General features: G+C 34.8%; 1 protein-coding gene across 6 annotated transcripts in view; it reads right to left on the bottom strand.

Moving 5' to 3' along the window:
- LOC106108522 (protein alan shepard) overlaps positions 1-19,763 on the bottom strand; it is a 110,981-nt gene that overhangs the window by 672 nt on the left and 90,546 nt on the right. For 4 of the 6 annotated variants that reach the window (XM_013289701.1, XM_013289706.1, XM_013289702.1 and 1 more), the window contains exons 4-9: positions 4,562-4,824; positions 4,380-4,438; positions 3,583-3,707; positions 2,031-2,225; positions 1,446-1,589; positions 48-356 (exon numbers count right to left, since the gene is read on the bottom strand). In XM_013289701.1, coding sequence (XP_013145155.1) covers positions 48-356; positions 1,446-1,589; positions 2,031-2,225; positions 3,583-3,707; positions 4,380-4,438; positions 4,562-4,824 — 1,095 coding nt within the window. The remainder of the gene's footprint in view (positions 1-47; positions 357-1,445; positions 1,590-2,030; positions 2,226-3,582; positions 3,708-4,379; positions 4,439-4,561; positions 4,825-19,763) is intronic. The other 2 variants (XM_013289703.1, XM_013289704.1) reach the window with 2 other exon arrangements.

Here is a 19,763-nt window from a genome sequence, read left to right as displayed (position 1 = left end):
CTAAACATATTGTATATTATTTAATAGTAATTGTTGTAAGTACTCACGTATTGGCTGGGCACGGAGTCGATGGGCAGGTGCGCGGGGTGCGCAGCGTGCGCGGGGTGCGAGGGGTGCGCGGCGTGCGGGGCGTGCGCGGGGTGCGCCGCGTGTGTGGGGTGCGCATGGGGGTGCGCGGGTGGCAGCAGCGCGGCGTAGGGCAGCCAGGCGGCGGGGTGCGGGTGGTGCAGCTGCGGGTGGTACGCGAGGCCGTAGACGCCGGCGCCGCGGTACACGCCGCCGCACTCCGCCGCGTTGCCCGCCGCCACGCCGCCCGCGTACACGCCGCTCACGCTCATCGCCTGGAACCACACCGTCTGCTCAACGTCTCCACGCGTCCTTCATCACTGACAACCATACTACTAATACCACAGATTTCACCAAGTTCACACACTTTATACAGGGTGTTCTTCAACCGGAACGTACAGACGACGGAAGGCTACCAATTCCACATTATGAAAATATGGCTGACCTCACTTGAAAGTTAGCAACATTGAATATTGAATATAAGATGTAATGTCGCTCTTCCTGTTTTAATCTGTTTTAGTCTTGCGTTGTACACTTCAATCCTTACACCCTGTATATAGTATGTACAAGGACACTCATTGTATGATATTTAACAAAATCAGTGATAGGAAAGACTCATGCCAATGCAAGAATTCTTAATTTGCACCAGCACAGTCAACAAAACAAAACATAAATAAGAAAGAATAGAAATAATGGATGGTACAAATAACTTGCAAAATAAAATTCTTAGGTCTTCGGTTCAATCCTAAAATAAAAAAAAAACATATATTACAAACTGAAAAGAAAAACAAGGTGGTACAAGATACGTAAAATCAACTTTAAAATGTAAAAAAAAATAAAAACACAGAATGAATGAACAAATATATGAGAGTACATAATACTAGATATATGTAATCTTAACCTTTTTATGGAGCAATGGATTTCCTAATTATTAATAAACCCAATCCGTTTTACTTCTTTTATCGAACCATTGTCACTTAAATACTAAGTGGATGAACTATTGGATATTTTGTACTGTAAGCTGTTATAGACTGTTAAGTCGCTTCTATATGCAAAAAAATATGTACAACAAATGTCCAAACATACATTTATAATCTTACCAATCTCAGATGGATGGATAGATGTTTGTTAGAGTTTGTAGCCTAAACTGCGGTATGGATCTCGATGAAATCGGTCTAGGTGTAGAACATAGTCCAGAAGAACACATAGGCTACTTATTTTTGTTTTTTCAATACCACGCGGACAGAGTCGCCGGCAAAAGCTAGTGTTTCAATAAATTAACCGCCTCATATTGATAAGCCTATCAGTATTAAACAGCCAGTACTTGTAAGCGAAGCTCTTTCTATATGTTCTATATAGTAAATTGATTATAGTAGTACCTGAGTAATGGATTCATTGTTGTCCCGCCACATTCGGCCGCCGTTGTCGTTCTGCTTGTAGAGTGACTTCTTCTTGCTGCCGCCGTCAGCGAACTTCACAAGCAGCGGCTCCTTGGCCCCCGGTATCGAGTTGCCATTAAACATCTGAAATATAAACAAAATTACTGCTTTTATCTGAAAAGTAACTAAACACAAACAAAAGATATAAACCGTACTATCTAGAGCCCGTCATACTAATGTTATAAATGCGAAAGTTTAAATGGATGGTTGTTTGTTAGAGTTTGTAGCCTAACCTGATCTTTATAAAATTTGGCATAGATTTAGAGGGTAGTCTGGAAGGGCACATAGGTTACTTACTTTTGTTTTTTTTTTTAAGTTCACGCGGACGAAAGCTAGTAAATCATAAATAATCATGGATTCAGCTGCTACCACTACCCTCTTTCTGATCATGTTCATGATGTTAGGTTAGTTTATAATTATTAGGTTCTGTATCTGAATACTGCTAGAAAGTAGATGTTCGAAATAAGATTACTTTTCTTGTGGTGTTAAATTCGCTGATATTTTTGAATAAACGTGTTCGTTTACCTGAATGATCTGCTCGCATTTTTCGCGCGATTCCATTCTTGCAAAACCAACGCCCTTGCTATGGCCGTGCGTATCGCGTAGTATGCGCGTCGACACCACCTGCCCGAACTTGGCGAGCAGTTGGTCCACATCGTTCTCCTTGAAGTGTGGCGGCAGGTTGGCCATGTAAAGGTTGGTCGGGTCCTGCTCCTGTTGCTGCGAACGCATCACAACGCACAGATCAAGTACTTGCTCGGATAGTTCAATGCTTTTGATGATATTTGAATTTAAATTTGGAATTCGAATTTGAAATTTGAGTGTGATTAAAAAAGTGTCATTAAAATGGAATCAATATCTGTGTATGAAAGTATGAAATGTTTTTTTTTTTGTAAATTTTAAGGACGTTACAGAAGTAAACTTTGAATTAAAGAAGCTAAGTTATTTAGTAATCATAATTAACGCTTTAACAAAGGAATGAAAGGCTGTCTCAGAATACGTATATTGACATTAGCTCAAAGCCCGCATAGATAATCTAGACACTGAAGCCAACTCGGACAATTTGTAAATCAGCGGTTAGGATCTAATACGCTATAATATATTAAGTATTATATTTAGTAATGTTATTAACGACATTTGAATATATCAGCATATAGAGATTATGAAGCTGGTTAAATCGCATACACACTATTTAATATTGAAAGCATAGAAATACCCAGAGCCCAGTAGCGATAGTACATTGTTATGACGCTAAAGCAAACGATATACAGACGACAGGATGGACATGTCTCAAGTAAGTTAGGTAAGCGTTATGTCGGCGCCGAGCGAACCACTGACAGGATAGCTAATACTTACAACGAACTAGTCTCTCGCCGTACGGACGTACGAACGCGCGAAACTATCGCTTGTCACGGTACCCCAAACACAAACTGACGTATCGATTATAGAAATTGATGCGTGTGTACTGGCGTTACAACTGGACCTACGGAATCTAATCAAGATAAGCCTGCACTAGGCTATAGAATATAAAAAATCTTTATATTTTATCATGAATGGAAAGTATTTATCAAGTAGATTTGTTTGTTCATTGTGTTGATTCTAGCAGTAAATAGAATATATTGTTTATGTTTGTTTAAAGTTCAAATATTACGGCCATATGATTAATAGTATTTTTTTAAAACTATAGCTATATGTAATGGTAGATGGAATATGGGAATGGATTGGGATTCACTTCACTAAATCATTGTTTTCCACAATTTTTTTTACTATTGTAAGAAGTATTGAAAAATAACAATTGACTGCCATTTTAAACCCAAAGTGTTTATTTAGGTAGTATCGTGCTAGAGAATCCTTGTTTCAATATAACACGAAATATAGTGCTATTAAAAGATGTAATTTGTCGTAGTATTTTTACTTTTAATACATACGTCATTGAGTTGATTTTCCTCTGAAACAGTTGCTGACAGCGTATATGTAAAAGAATCGATTCTGTAATGTCGGTACCAATGTAGTTGGATGAGAGCGGGTTAGGATGAGGCGGTTAGTCATAATAGTATTACTTGCATGCACAACGTACACGGTTCAGTCTACGCAGGAACCAGATACCCACTTTAGCCATCTGGGCCTGAACACCTTTTGCTTGTAATCCTTTTACCGCCGCTTCCGCCGACGCGATCGTTTCGAAATCTACAAAACCATACCCTGCGGAGATAAAAGTTAAAACATTTTATAATGAAATGACCTCATTACGTTCGACAAATTTAAAATCACATGCTTATAATAGAGGACATCTAAGAATTGAAAACATATAAAATATCTATGAAACATTATAAACTAGTGACACAAACATACCTACTTGCCTACACAAAGTAGCAGGATGACAGATAGTATGAACGCGGAAGGTTCGCATCGAACACATCGATAGATGCGAGCGTGCCATCTTTGTTAAGTTAAATTTAGAAATTTATCTGTGCTTTGGTGCATAAAGTGTGGATGACGCTACGAAAACAATACGTGAAAATCAACATATCATGATTTATATATTTTTATATGAAGAAAGGTAAACATGAATAAATCGAATCTAGAATCGTGCATATATTGGAAAAAAATTCTCACCATAGATGGATTATTTTAATGAAGATATATGGTATTCTAGAAAATATTAACATTAGTTACGAATTAAATCTTTCAATGCAAAATATATTGAAACATTAACATTTTAGATATCATATATTATACGTTACATACATACGTGAATCTATGCACTGATAAGGTAGGTTCAACTAGAAGTAACATATATTATGTAGATACAGGATATACAAATTAACTATGATAGTGTTAGTAAGGGATAGAGTACGTACGAATGTTGTTTACCTTTACATTTATTTGTATTTTTATCCAATATTGCCTTTGTTGAAATTATATTGCCGTACCTGAAAAAAAAGAACAAAATATTTAGACGTCAGCAAATAAATCACAATATTTAATGTTCTACAAGTCATTGCAACAGTACAGCAGTCTTTTATTAACAGAGAAAGAAGGATAAGTTGACTTACATCTGGCACATCTGGACAAGGTCCTTATCGGTGGTATTCTGGCCGAGGCCTCGTATGTAGAGGTTGGTGCGGCTAAGCTGGTCGCCTGGTGCGCCTGTGGACGCCGAGCTGGCGGGCGGCGGACCCGTGCTAAGGCTGGTGGACCGCGTGCCGCCAGCAGAGCCCGTGTTGGACGATGATGACGACGCCGTGTTGGCAGGCGACGCCGCGGTGGGCACCCGCGTACCCCCGCCACCGCAACCACCGCTCATTGCCCCCGTGTACTGAAAAACAACAAATTACAAATTGTAGATTACTGTTAACTGGATTTTATAGATACATTTTTACACTCTTTTTACATAGACCAAACATGTTTCATAATTTCATCAAATTATTTTTTAATTTTAGCTAAAATTATAACATATATGGTAGCTATGGTACTCACAGATAAATTACCTTTCTAATGATGCAATACATTTTTAATCGCCCCAATAGTGTATGAGGCATATCAATCCATACAAAAATACAAATCTTTCCTCTGTATAATATTAGTAGTAGATAATGCATTTGTTTGATAATGTTACGGGTTTTGTTTTTTACTGTAAAACTAAAAATTACAAATCAAACATAAATAAAATTTTACAACTTCAAATCTGTCTCTCTCTTTTACTACTCTGGCTCGTATAGATTTACTCATGTTATTCGTCTGTCGGACTTGTTTACGAGTGAAATTAACCAGATCAGTAATGTGAACAGGCATTAAGTTTCACTGCAATAAAGACATTAAAAGGACGTCTTTCATATTTTTTGTTCGGCGTTCGGCCGACAGTCGAGAGAAATGAGATGTTCTGCAAAAAACAAGTGGGACTTGCACATTGTGGTTTATTTATTTAACGATTATCATTTCTTAAACAACTTTAGTGTTTACGAAGTACTTTAACTTATTAAGGACATGACTAATGTCCATTTTCTTCTAACTCGGATACTACGGTATCCCCATCCACGATAAAGTAGTGAAATTTTGTGAACAAAGAAACGCAACTTCTGTATGTTACAATAGTAACTACATTAAATAAAAAAATGATTTTTTTCTCGTAACAACTAGTTCTTTTAACTTTTTTCATAAATCTATAAAATCAGATCAAGTGTATCGACGAGTCCAATTTATAGCAGCGTTAAGCGCTTCCGTCCACGGGAACGGGCTTCATTGAAACTAACTGGTGAGACGTGTAAGACGCTACGCCATTAGTTATTTAGCTCGGTAATGAATAGGGTCGGGTAATGAGCGCATGCCGATTCAGAGCACGCCCGGTACAGGCTTGCTTATAAGACATCTTTTTCACTAAACTAATAGTCGTGTGCGACTGCGCCCTTTATCGACGACTGGCGGAACCATTTCTATCAACAAACTCGATCGTTAGAAAATGTACGAATGAACCACTTTTTCCCAGAAACACAATGCGTTTCAAATAGGAATGCCTGAAACCAGACGATATTGTCTGTATTGTACGAAAAATAGGCTCAGTAGAACATGTTTTTTTTAAATGATACAAATTTATTTTAATCTGAATATGTTTTTGATGTGGATTAATAGATCAAAGTCATTGATGCGCAAAAGTTTGTTTATATAAATAATGCGACTAGCCGCACACGATTAGTAGCTTAGTGGAAAAGGAGTTTAAGTGTTTCTTTTTTGATCGCAGTCTGCTGTGGGCAACGGTATGACCAGCACGTGGTTAGCCCCACATTTATGGACCGACAGTTAGTTCCGACTAACGAGTACATCGTAGGTTGAATCGGGAATTGGCCTTCGTCCGGTAAACAACATGAATGCGGATTTAAGAACCACAGAGTAAATAATAATTGAATCTTGAGTGTTTAAAAAAGACAGCAAACGCTGTGTTGTTGATTAAACTAGTATTTGAAATCGATGTTAATGTTAATAAGGTCTATTAAATTCTAAAATCTATTACATATAAAACAATTGGAGTGTCTGCAATATCAAAACGAAAATTCCAGATTTCAGGAAGATGATGTATTTGCGTTGCTAATAACGAAAATCGCATTTTTTTTGGTCTGTCTACCCGCAAGTCGCGTTAGTAATGTCCGAAACGGCTGGGCCGATTTAGACGGAACTTTCACTGAAAGGGTGACTGACTTAGACGGGCATACTATAGGCTACTTTTATAGTCTATAATAAACTCCTTAGACTACCAAAGATAATAAAGGTTACATTAACATCATTATTTACTTTCACTCCTCAGACGCAATCGAGTCTGACATTTATAGATTTAATATCTTCAATGAGTAGAAGTCGGTATATTAAGAACTACGTATGTACTACAAACAATATCTGTCGAGACTGCAAAGGAATTCGAATAATGTCGTAAACGATCAATGTGCCAGTCTATTCGAGTGCGTAATAGAAAATACGGGAAACTACGTACTACTATAGTGTGAGTAAAGTGTGAGAAGAATTTATATGTGCCTTTAAGGAGTAGTAAACATATAGCGTCATTTTAAATTGGTTTCTACTGACGAGTTATGCAAAAACATATATTCGTCTCTGTCATTCGCTTAGGAAAAACAGAGATAACATAGTATTGTGAGGATGTTTTGTCAGTGGAAATCCACGGTTATACTTAATTAACATACGCCCGTAAGCGCTATGTCGTCGACACATACGCGAGGTAGTAAGTTGATAAACAACATAACGTAGGTTGTTTTTTGCTACTAAAGTTCACTGGACTATTAATCAGGTTTGTGTTCTAGTGATAGGCGATAAAAGGAAATCTATATTACAACTTAGTAAATAAACTCTAAATTAACTAAATAAACTGTATAGTCTTTCAGTCGTTAATTATAGAATTAGTAACAATCTAAAACATTATATTTCAATACAGCAAAAAAGCTTTAAAAGTTGTAATTTTTAAAAGCTCTGCATTTTCCATCTAACTTTTCCACTGTATTAGGGTTGTAGATTTGTTTCTGTGTTTAAAATGGTTTCCCTTTATGTAGAGTTTGTACTCATTTGTTTCGTTGTACGTATATTTAAAGCAGATTTATGTAAACGTAATTTTCGTTCAGCGAAAGCTGTAAAGTACATTAACAGTATTTTATTCGCTTAAGTAAATAATAGCTGAAATGTCAACGTTTAAACGTGACGTGAAAATTAATTGTTAATTAGAATGTAACCGAGTATTTATTAATACAGTAAATGTACTAGAGGTATATATTTTGTTAAGAATTTAAACATTCTTTAATTTATTGTGTTGAATTGAATGTTATACAAGAGAGATTGTTTCCTCAAGACAATATCGATACATACTCATTTCGAATACGTAAAAAGTAACGTAATTTACACTACAGACAAAGTAGGTTTAACTACTTCATACCGCCATCTTGCTAACATGATTTAATTTTGCAAGAAGATAGCATTTGGGAGTCGTAACGTCGAATTACAAGGAACTGAATGCTTTAAAATAAGGTGTTTCATGGACTGAGAGTTTAATTGAATAATTTGATTAATTGTAGCGAAGCCCGCCGCTCGGATCACTATTAACAATTACTAGACGATTATTAAATGGGACTTTACAAGACAATTTGCAATTACAAATTAGGAACAATCTAGCTCCAATTGCATTATTTTGGAACTCTTATTACAAAGTTAAGGAAAACTTAAGCATTAAAAATAGTTTACTCACCAAGACTTTAAATTCTAAGTTTACATTTTTTTGTTTGTAATGAAAAAGGCATAATACAGACTAATTTTTATCTGTAAATTTCCTTCAAGGTGGTTGCAAAAGGGTTCGGCATAAATCATAAATACAGTCTAGAAGGTATTGCTTCGATAGCAAAAAAATCTCAACATATATTTATCTGATCTTCAAATGCAAACCTTTTTCGGATAAACGATATATCAGCTTTCAAGTATTATGAAGAGTATTAGAAGAATGTTACGATTTCTACTTTAGAAATTATATAGAGTAGGAAATAACAAACTTTATTCATTGTAAAAAAACTTGCTTATCAGATGTTGCAACATAATTTTACTCGTCAAAACAACTTTCATATACATGTATCATTTTAACATTAATGTTGGCTGTGCACTATAAATTGGGTATTATTGCTCTAGTCGACGCGTCCTGTGGGAGTCGGGTCTAGACTTGCCGCTGTATTGCCTCTGCGGCTTCAACATTTCCGCCCGAGATTGAGTTGCAATTGGACCTTTAAAGTTTAAGCAAACACTTTCGAAGTAGCGGGGTAAAGCTGGGCAAATATACGCTATGGAAGTTTGTATCTAGGTCTGTTAATATATGTTATAGTAGGGATTATAATACGATCCTACAGTTTGTTTCAAATAAACACACTGATTGTGTAACAGGCCGATATCGGCCTGCCGCGGTACGTAAACTGGTGCGGGCGAAGGAAACTATGTTGATCTCGTTCGTGCGGAACGATTATCTCAGGTTTATAAATTATGTTTCCACAAAGTTATAGCAATTTAATCTATCCTAGTGCTGGTGATATTTCATTGGGGGCGCATTTAGCCTCGCCGCCGTAGTAAACGTGTTAACGGACTAGTAGTTGGTACTCATTGGTAACCATGACTTTTACATAAACAGCGGCTTTGGATACTTTATTTTTAATCATTATGAATTCTGTCCTTTTTGTTAAAGAGGATAAGTTAGAATTATTGTGTAAATTAAATTTTTATTCCTTTATCGTCAACAACATACTCACTTTTAATTAAAATCAGAGCATACAATAATCATTTTATTAATATTAACTTATACCAACAGTTCTATTTTATTCTTAAATTAATATGAGTAGTACTGAACAGTAGCTATTGACTATGGCTACACTCATTCTCGTCACAATGGTTATGAAAAGCTTGTTCAACGCCGCAGCCTCGCAGCTTCATCAAGGCAAAGCTTCGACAGGCGTCAAGTTGACGTGTGACGGCGGGAAATGAAAACAGTTCGCAAGGACGCAATCACAGCGACATCCAACACTCTCTTGTAACCGTGAAATCTCACTGGCGTAATACTTGTATTGACACATTTGTTGTCTCTGTTTTTTTTTCAAAGGGAAATAAGGGATATGAATATGAGTTTATACAATGCTTCGAAAGTCGATATCCTCAGTATTGTTTTCACAAGTTTGCGGTGACTATGTTCGGTATTCACTTTGATGTTGATGGGCATTAATTTTGATACTTGATTTTATTTTATTAAATGTTTATGCATGAAGGTAACATTTAATTTGGGTTAATGTTTGCGGTACATTAAAGAGATTTTTAAACTCAAAGATGATCGTTGTTGATGTGTCGTTGAATAATTTATCAATTGCGGTCTTAATGATGTCTAATTACTTATTAAAGTAATTTATGTTTTTACAGAGTGATATTTATAAATATCTACACAAACATCTATCTAATAAACTATTATAGTAGTATATTAGACTGGCTGTTGCTCGCGACTTTGCCCGCGGGAAATTAAAAAAAAAATTAAATATGATGCATTATTAATATATGCATTAGCATGTGTTATTCAATGATAACGTTGCTTTTTAATGGTGAAAGAATTTTCGAAATCGGCCCAGTAGTTTTTGAGTTATTTCAATACAAACAAAAATACAAATCTTTCCTCTTTATATAGTATTAGACATGTATAGAAGTATGTAAATATTCCTTCCGATGTCAGGCTTTCAACTTCCAACATAACGGGCATCTTTTAAATGGAATGCAATACCATACGCTGATATTATTAAGAGTGGGAGGTAGGTAGGGGGTAGCGAGTGGTCTGGTCGTTGAGTGGCCTCCAGCGTTTTCAAGTGCCTTTTATTATCGCTAACGTCGGGCGAGTCTATGAAATTATAACGAATTTCAGACATCGTTGGGTTCTACACTTGAAGTTTATGATATTAAAATAATTTTAAGTAAGTGCCATCTGACTAAGACATATTAAATTACTAGTTACATGATACATTGTAATGCATGATGCTCACGGCTATACAGAGAATAGGTACCGATTAGTCTAGCATTTACTTCATTATTTTCTGTCATTTATTACTTCACTAGCTATCGCCCGAGACTCCGTCCGAGTAGCATTAAAAAAAGTGAATAGCCTATCCTCTATCTATACCAAATTTCAACGAAATCCGTTCAACCGCTTAGGCTACAAACTCTAACAAACATCCATCTAAACTTTCTCACTATTAGTATTAAGTATGATTAGGGTGAGTGATTACTGGAATCATCATATATGAAATCTAACTATGAAAACAAGCATTGTAATTATTTAAACATACTAAAGACAGTCATGGTTAAGAAACATCTGAAAGTAGACCGCTATTACCAACGTTGCAACTTTTTTTGCTTGGCACAGGAGATCGCTAGGTTCATTGAACTGATGGCTAACCTCTAGTAATGGAATCATTGAGAGTTTATATCAAAAATATCTATTTCCATATCGTATTTGTTGGGTTTCTAACCCAACGTGTAAAGTGTATACTAATTCCTCTACAATAACATCATAATCCAACTAATTAAAGAATCAGCGAGTTGCTTTGATAATATCGACAATACATTGTATTCAGTCTATGGGAAATAATAGCGTCGAGGATTCGGCTATTCACGTCCCAGCCTCGCGAAATGAAACATAAATCCTATTCAATCTATTTAAATTGAGCGAGAGATCCATTTGTTTTATCGTCGATTCAATCAGCAACGCTGTATCGCATCAACATTTACGCTTGTAGCACACAAATGCGGAAGCGAACCGGAAACTATGAGTAATTTAATGTAGCTATTTAGATAGACTCACTATGGGGTAAAGGGTCTCCGCTTTGTTTCTGTATAGGTTCGCTTTCGCGGTTGTGTGTTACAGGCGTTAATATTTATTCGAAAAGAGCAGATAGGATAAGGGGTGCTGTTCTTATATCTCGGTACTAAAGTTAATTCGGAATGAACGTTTTATTTCAACGTAATAGGCACGACAAGCTTTAAACTGTGAAAACATAATTAAATGGACCAATGTAAATAGGAAACAGTAGCTTTAATGAAGAGATAACAAGACAAAAACTCTTCAGCACTCACAGTTATTTAATGGTTACTTAAACTGTATCATAATTTTGATATAGAAAATTAAATTATATCTTACTTAATTAACATTGAGACCTTATGGTATACTAGCTTTCGCCCACGACTCCGTCCGCGTGGAATTGAAAAAAAAAGTGAATAGCCTATGTGTTCTTCCAGAATATCCTCTACAACTATGCCAAATTTCATCGAAATTCTACAAGGCTACAAACTCTAACAAACATCCATCCATCTAAACTTTCGCATTTATAATATTAGTACTCGTATGATTCAAAGGTTTTAAATGTTGTTTATTAAAGGTTTAATATTGATTATTTTTAATCTTTTTGTCGTTTATTCTGAACGAAGTTAGAAGACATTAAATGTAATTCATACAATCTCTGCATACATCTGTTTCCTCGCGCATCTGTTCAATACTACCCGACTCGAATGCGTTCTCTATAAATGAATGGACAGCATTCACGTTTTACGATCGTATCTATTCGAGCTGTCGTATGTTATGACGTTTTACGTTATTGTTTTCAATAATTCACAGCCTGTGAAGGATTCTGATTTATAAATGTTTGAATAGTTTTAATTATTATGTGAGCAAAAATGCAAATGGGAATTGCAAAAATTGTTGTGACTGATGATAAAAGGAACACCATCAGACATGGCATCCATCTTTATAAATTTAACCGTACATTCCTAAAGCAACCTTAAATCAGGTTACTTTTGATGACATAATTTATTTTTTATTTATCGAAATAACTCCAAAACTACTGGGCCTATTTTAAAATTTCTTTCACCGTTAGAAAGGTAATTTATCTGTAAGTAACATAGGGTTTATTTTTAAATTTCACGAGGGCGAAGTCACGAGCAACAGCTAGTCGTTAATAGATTATAGATATGTAAGACAAAAGTCTACTAATTCAAAACATCAGTTCGAAATGTACTAAAGAGCATTGTTTAAACTGCCGCTGTTTCCGACTCTATGTAATGTTTTAATTAAATACGAGTATGTCTATATTATGTGTTTATATGTTCTCGTACGTTCCACAGCGGAGCATCGGCGTGCCATTATTACAGAATATTGGAGCGTATTCCACAAGTATTTCACTGCCAGTCGCAGGAATTACATAAAAGAAGCTTATATTATGATTTGTTTTAAACATTATACTATTACGTTATTTTCTTTAAACCGTGGAAGTATCTCAAACTTACATATAGGGAATCTCTAGTTACTGCAAAATTAGTTCTATATCGGATATCGCTATGCTTTGTGCCAATTCATCATAATAAGAATTTTTGGGACAGTACCTAATTAATATAACCCTTTTAAACCAATATTTCAAAAGAGTTTCTCAATTCGTCTGTATGTTTCATGTTATTTGAAATTCGAAATTCGAATTTCAAATCGTGAAAACTGCTTCAGAGTCCGATTTACAATTGTGTCGTGATATAAGATTTTTTCTACGTATTTGGAGTATATTACGCGAGGACATCAAACAGATGACAAGCTGATATCCTCCCCTAATGGACAAAGGTCAGATGTTACAGGAAAAAATGGTGACCGACGAGCAAATTCAAACACAGGCAGCTGCAACCCGCGTCTCTCTCACATTAACATAATTCAACAAAAAAAATCCACCCTCGCAACAAAATACCCTTTATCCCTGCTATATCTCGATCGACAGACAATGTTGAATGACGTTATGTTGCAATTTAATATTACAAAATCAACTAGAAGCGTATTTTAAAAACCACCTTTAATAAAACCTTTTTTTTTAATCTTCATATAAGTCGAGTATAGATTATGTAGTTTATGGTTAAATTCAGTTGTCTCTTGTTGATAAAGCCAATATTAAGAGCGTGCACACACCTTTGACTAAACTATCGCACAACTGCTTAGTCTCTCTTTGATTGTTTTGAGTTTATATGGATATGAGCACACTACGTGTTTTTAGTTGTGCAACTAAACAGTTGAATTGGGTGCGAAACAATCGACAATCGGACAACTGTTGTGCGATAGTTTAGTCTAAGGTGTGACCCCGCTCTGACATTTGGTAAATAAAAAGATTTCATCGTTCGATGCGTTGAACGAGGTTTATTGGGCGCATCTATGGGAATAAGCTGTCAAAGTCAGTGGAAGTAAATGCAGCGTGAAATTCTGTAAGCATTAGTTGGCGTTGCGTGGTATGTCGGCCGCATCATTTCACGAGGGGCTGGGGTCCTTCAACTTCCGCCAGAACAGAAATAAATCTAATTCTTCGGATGACAGATATCAGCAAGCCTTGTTTATTTATACTTTCACCCCGCGGTAGGGTCCCGCATGTGGGACGTGCCCTGCCCCAATACATCGAAAATAAACTATAATGCTTAACACAATAAACAACTAAGAGTGGTTACATTCCAATTTTAGAATACCCATCTTCCGGAATTAAAAAAAAAACAAATCCACCGATCGAAAATTATAGAAGCCTTATAATAAAGTTATAGCAATCAGTTTAAGAGTTTCTGCCGAATTCTAATACGATATTTCAATATATAACAGTTTCTTAAACATTAAAACTTAAACTTAAACTCTCAAATCCCATTAAAAGCTTGACGTCTGACAGAATGTAAACGGCGTATATGAAGCGAAATGTTTAACAATCGTTTCAGTATTTGAGCGTTAATGTACAATCCAAAACTGTTAGCATTCGGACGTAACAAACGATAAGCGTATATAAACCAGTAATAATAATGCGCTAAAATTAGATGACATTAACAAAAACGTATAATGCAAGGTAAAAAGTTAATCGCAGCTTGTGATTAAATTACGAAGAATTGATTAAGAATATACTAAAGCTTGAAGTTTGCTAATGATGAAACGCAAAACGTGGCTAACGGCAGTAATCAAAATTAAATGTGAACCGTTAAGCTATGGAAGTTTTAGTTAATTAAATATTCCCCTAGTTAATAATATAACTGAAACATCTAATATTTCACCTACTTATCGTTATCCGTTTCGTTTGACAGTGAAAAAACACCTCTTTAACGGATCGCACCGAAATAAATGTGGTAATTTTGTTTACAATTTTTTTTCCAACTTCGTAACGCATACATTTAAATATGTCAACATAATCTTTTGAGCGTGTATCGCAAGGACGGTGACTGACGAATACATACATAATGTGGGTGGGTTTGTACGGATTTAAAATCAAATATGTAAAATATATTCGCACGTGTTTAACCCAATCCTAAGTTGAAGGAATAAAAAGAAGAAAGCTGTTTTTTATTGGAACTTTAATCGAAAAATTGGGAAGACCCCGAGAACATTTAGCAAGCGTAGTGTAATACTTTTAAAAATTAAACGTTTTTTAAAATCACATTTTTCGTAAATTAAAATTTGACAAAAAATACTTTTTTTTTCAAGATTTTTTTTAACGATCTGTTTTTCTGAAAAATAATTCAAGAACGATAAACAAATAGATCATAAGATACAAAAATGTTGTCTTTCCTATGATTTTAAATAACGCCTCATTCACCTTAGCATAGAAATAAAACAGGCAGAATTAAACAGGCGACACTACCGAATTTCCGAAAAAATTCATTGGTATGCCATCAGTAGCAAGTGAATCCTGTTTATACAATTTCAAGACGGACCACCCAAAAACGCACCTACAAACTATCATGTTTACATTATAACAATGGAATGCGTGAATATTTTAGAACTAAAATCATCAATAATACTTAAATATAAATCTTATAAAAAATTTACCCTGTCTGCCTACTTAACAGTTGATTGTCGTTACGCTGTTACGTAAAAAACATTGGTCCCCTCATCGGAAAAAAATGTGGTCCATTTAGGGCCGCCACGTTCGAGAGAGCTCGCGATGAATCTAACAAGCAGCGCAGTTGTGACAGCCCTGACAGTTGACGTATGCCGCGTCGTTAATCAACCACTCGGGCCCCCGTCTACAACTTACGCATCTTATCGATTCTGTACTACCATTGATAATTTTTTTATTATATGTTTTTGTTATAATAGCCTAGTTGTTGCTCGTGACTCCGCCTGCGTGTAATTAAAAAGTAAGACTTAGAGATCAACTACCTTTCTAGTTGTGAAAGAATTTTTAAAATCGGCCTAGTAGTTTTTGCGTGAATCAAATATCTACAAAAATCGAAAAAAACAAATCTATCTTCTTTATAACATTAGTATATGGACGTTAAGAAATAGGAACTGCAATAGATAGCACTAATTAAAATACGCATAATTTTGAACTTAGAGATAACTAAGCACCTACAACTTACACCGAATTCCACAGACTGCGTCAGGAAGTTATTTTACTTATTTTTATTAATAACACTTGTTTTAAAGGCTTAAATTCTTTAAATAATTGTGTATGGAATACAAAATATCGTAGATATCGTATAAATATGACTGATGTTTGAAATTATTCAATGTTCATTCGATTTAATACGATAGCTAAAGTTAGTAGTATACATAGAATATTTCGCGGTACTTATCTACGTAGTTTGTCGATTGTTTAAAGTTCCTTAGTCAGTATTATGCATTGTTTACAGAGCGTAGTATCGCAGCGGCGCAGTCGTGGCTTCCGTAAAGCGCCGCCCAACCTAAACAAAATAAACTTTTCAAATTGATAGATTTTAACTGCGCTTTTATGACTGCTAAGGGTCATTGGGTATTTATTTCGTTTTTATGGCATCGATGTTTATGTCAAAAGACTGTCACTATTTTTTGTTGCGGTTTGTAGAAGTTTGTTTTTCACTAGAGTATTTTTTAAATAAGGTTATTTGGGAGACCAAACAATTAGTTCAAAAGAAAAGATAAAGTTTTTTACCTAATCTGACGTGTAAATGTGTTTCTACTCTTTGTACGTAGGTCATAAACAACAAAAGGTAATGACAGCATTTCAAATTACATTCTGTCTGTGCGATAAAGTTTTTATTGTTATTTCAACACCCTAACGAAAGTTTAATTGCATTAATCAATACAAAGCGTAAGGGCCACTCGAAACACGCGACGCGACGCAACGCTTCTGTGAAATTTATTTTCAATCATAAACGTAAACATATTTTTATTTATTTAATAGGAATTATTATTGAAGCAGCTATTTTGATATGAATACAGTTTGTAAGAATGTATTCTACAACTTTCTAGTAAATTAAAACAACTAAGAATACATTTTTATCTTTCGTTTTTCTCAGTCGTTTACTCGTCGGATCTCAGTTCGTGAAGGATGGCTCGTAAGATAGTTGCAAAGAGTAAAAAACCGCAGAATCGAAGTTCGTAAAATTCTTTAAAATACACCGCATAGCTGTTCTAAAGAAAATACTTCATTCACGGTGGCTCGGTACATTTTCTCCCGAGTCTTTTATTAGGACTTTTTCTTTGTTATACGGAAGCATCTTAGCACTTTAATAGAATACTTTCAAACGGTTCCGTATGTGTAAAACTTGTACAATGTACAATATTTATTTCATAAATACTTGTTGAATATATCTCACATATTTAAAAAAATATATAATTAAGAATGTATGTAACTAACAGAGTAATAGCATTTTAAATGACATGCTTACACTTACTTTTTTTAAAAAAACTTGCCATCCGTCACTGTAATCGGCACTTACGAAGCGAAGTATTGCAAATTAAGTTGATATCTAATTGGTTTCTCTGTTGAGATTTTAGTTATTTACATATATTAAAAATTATATTTAAATTTTACGTCTGATTAATATCTCGAATCAAAACGGAAAAGTATACAGGATAAACACATTTTGTGGCAAGTTAAATCTTCCCCTTGATTTATTTATTTCCTCAATCACTTATAATGCCCAAGGGACAAGTAAAAGTGGCTTCCCCTACATCCCCATACTGTAACATTTTTTTTTATATTCCAAACCATAAAAAAAGATTTAAATATACTCATCGAACACCCTTCATTTCGTTGGATCATAAAAACAAAGAACGCGGAACCCTAAAGCTCGAACATCGAGATAAATTCTGTAGCAGAGACGCTGTAATAAAACACGTACGACTACGACGCGGTACATTTTATTTCAGAAAGCGATAAGGACTCGAGAAATTCCTTTTACGAAGTCCTCGCGAGGGGGCGTTGCAGGGGTTTGTGCGACATCTGGTTTGTGTCTTGCCCCTTCAACTGTATCAACTAAGTCTATTGCCTTTAGAAAATATTGGCCATTTGTACTATTTGTACTCTACCAGTATTCATCGACTGATTGACACTATGAACTATTTAAGCCGACAAAATATAAGCCGGCTAAAATTTTGTCTCTTTAAAAATAATGTTAACACTATGTTTTAATACGAATGGAAACTCAGGGTCATATTTATTAAGACACTGCGTAGAATAGCATCTAAATTAATAGTTGGCACGGAAGATTGATAATGAGGTCTTCAATCTTAGTCCTCGGTCGTAATCCATCAACATTTCTTTCTATTTGACATCGAAGATGTATTTATGACTCATACGATTCAAATATCATGAATATTATTTTGTAAATATCCAATAAGTAGCCAATAAAAGTAGATAAAAATAAATTACTTGACTAACCTTGCAAAACTTGTCCGTTTGTATTCAAGTTAATCGATTTTGAATGGTTTTGGGATTACATCAGAGACTAGACTAAATTTTAAAAACATAGACATAAAAACATAAACATTTTAAAAACATAGACTAATGATGGGCCTGCTTAATTTCGAGTTGTAATTCATTTGTTTATTTCATTAACCTAACAGAAACACCATGATGCATTCACTTGTGTAATGTTAATATTAAAAAAAAAACGCTCGAAATATTTTTATATTTCTTAAATAAATATCCATATGACAAGCTGAATGATATTAATAAAAGATTGTTTATTTCGACTCTACTTTTAAAAAAGTATGTTCATTAAATGTATACTCTCATAAAAATGAACATTGCTTTAACCAGACCGTCTCGTGTTTTCTGAATAGAAGCAACCAGTGTTCGCGCCCCCACAAAACTGTTTATCGTCGATCGACCGACGAGCGGCGTCTAAAAACTCCTGTAATAACAGAGTACGCTCCGTCTACGTTCAACCCGAAACCCCATATAAAGTGAAAAGCGAAGTGTATTAAACCAATCTGAAACTTGTACATTAACTAGTTTTATGCAAATCACGCTTCAGTGCCCTGTTTAAGTGGCCCAAGAAAACATTAATCATATAACAATGTAGGCTGTATTATGCATAACGAGCGAGGATACGAGGGGCGAGAGGGAGGGGGTAAGAAATTGATGGAGCCGTGTCAACGCGCTCAATTCACAGTTAATTATGTTTAATAATAGCTCATATCAGAAATCTTTGTATTCAATATTCTATGCCGTAAATTACTTGAGTTATTTACGACATCACTATGATATGATTACAATGCATATACTCCGTATGGTGCATTTTGTTAACGTTTAATACGGCAACCAAAGACATTTAAGAAATATAGACTAAGCATAGTGAAGAAATTTTCACCGGTAATTTCTCTGATCGGTAATATATCATTTGTCAAGTTTAAAACGCCACCTCGCGTCCTTGTATTGACGTTTACAAAATCATAATAACTTTCATCTTTTGTTATAAAATAAATTAAACAGTGCCACAAAATAAAATATAACCCTTTAAATATTATTTAATGACTCCTATTAACAAATAATTATATTGACATGTGGTTTTGAGTCTATATATAGTCTTAAAAATGTCTCAAGTGAAATGTCAACTATGGCTACATCTTTTGAATCTCTTTGGCTCCGAGGTATATAATTGTGACTTACAATTTTAACATTTTAGTACACTAAAATGATAAAAATTATTAGAAATGTAATGAAATCAGATATTTTTTTAAAGAATGGTCTATTATTTAGCTCGGCGTATGTTTGCGATACAGTATTACTTTCCATCGGTCATAAATCCATTGGCAAACTTTCCTCATTAGATTGAGAACTGGCGCCGAACTCTGTGATTGATTCTATTTATTGTGGATATATTACAAGAGATTTCTTCCTAATAAATATTTTGGAAATGGATCTTTGAATCGTGACTGTTGATATTACGATGTCTTCATAAATTAGAAAATAAAATACTTTTTTTTTCATCTATTCA

The sequence above is a fragment of the Papilio polytes genome, unplaced genomic scaffold, assembly GCF_000836215.1.
Source record: "Papilio polytes unplaced genomic scaffold, Ppol_1.0 DF821511.1, whole genome shotgun sequence".
Lineage (NCBI taxonomy): Eukaryota > Metazoa > Arthropoda > Insecta > Lepidoptera > Papilionidae > Papilio > Papilio polytes.
This window is presented reverse-complemented; position numbering and strand designations above follow the sequence as displayed.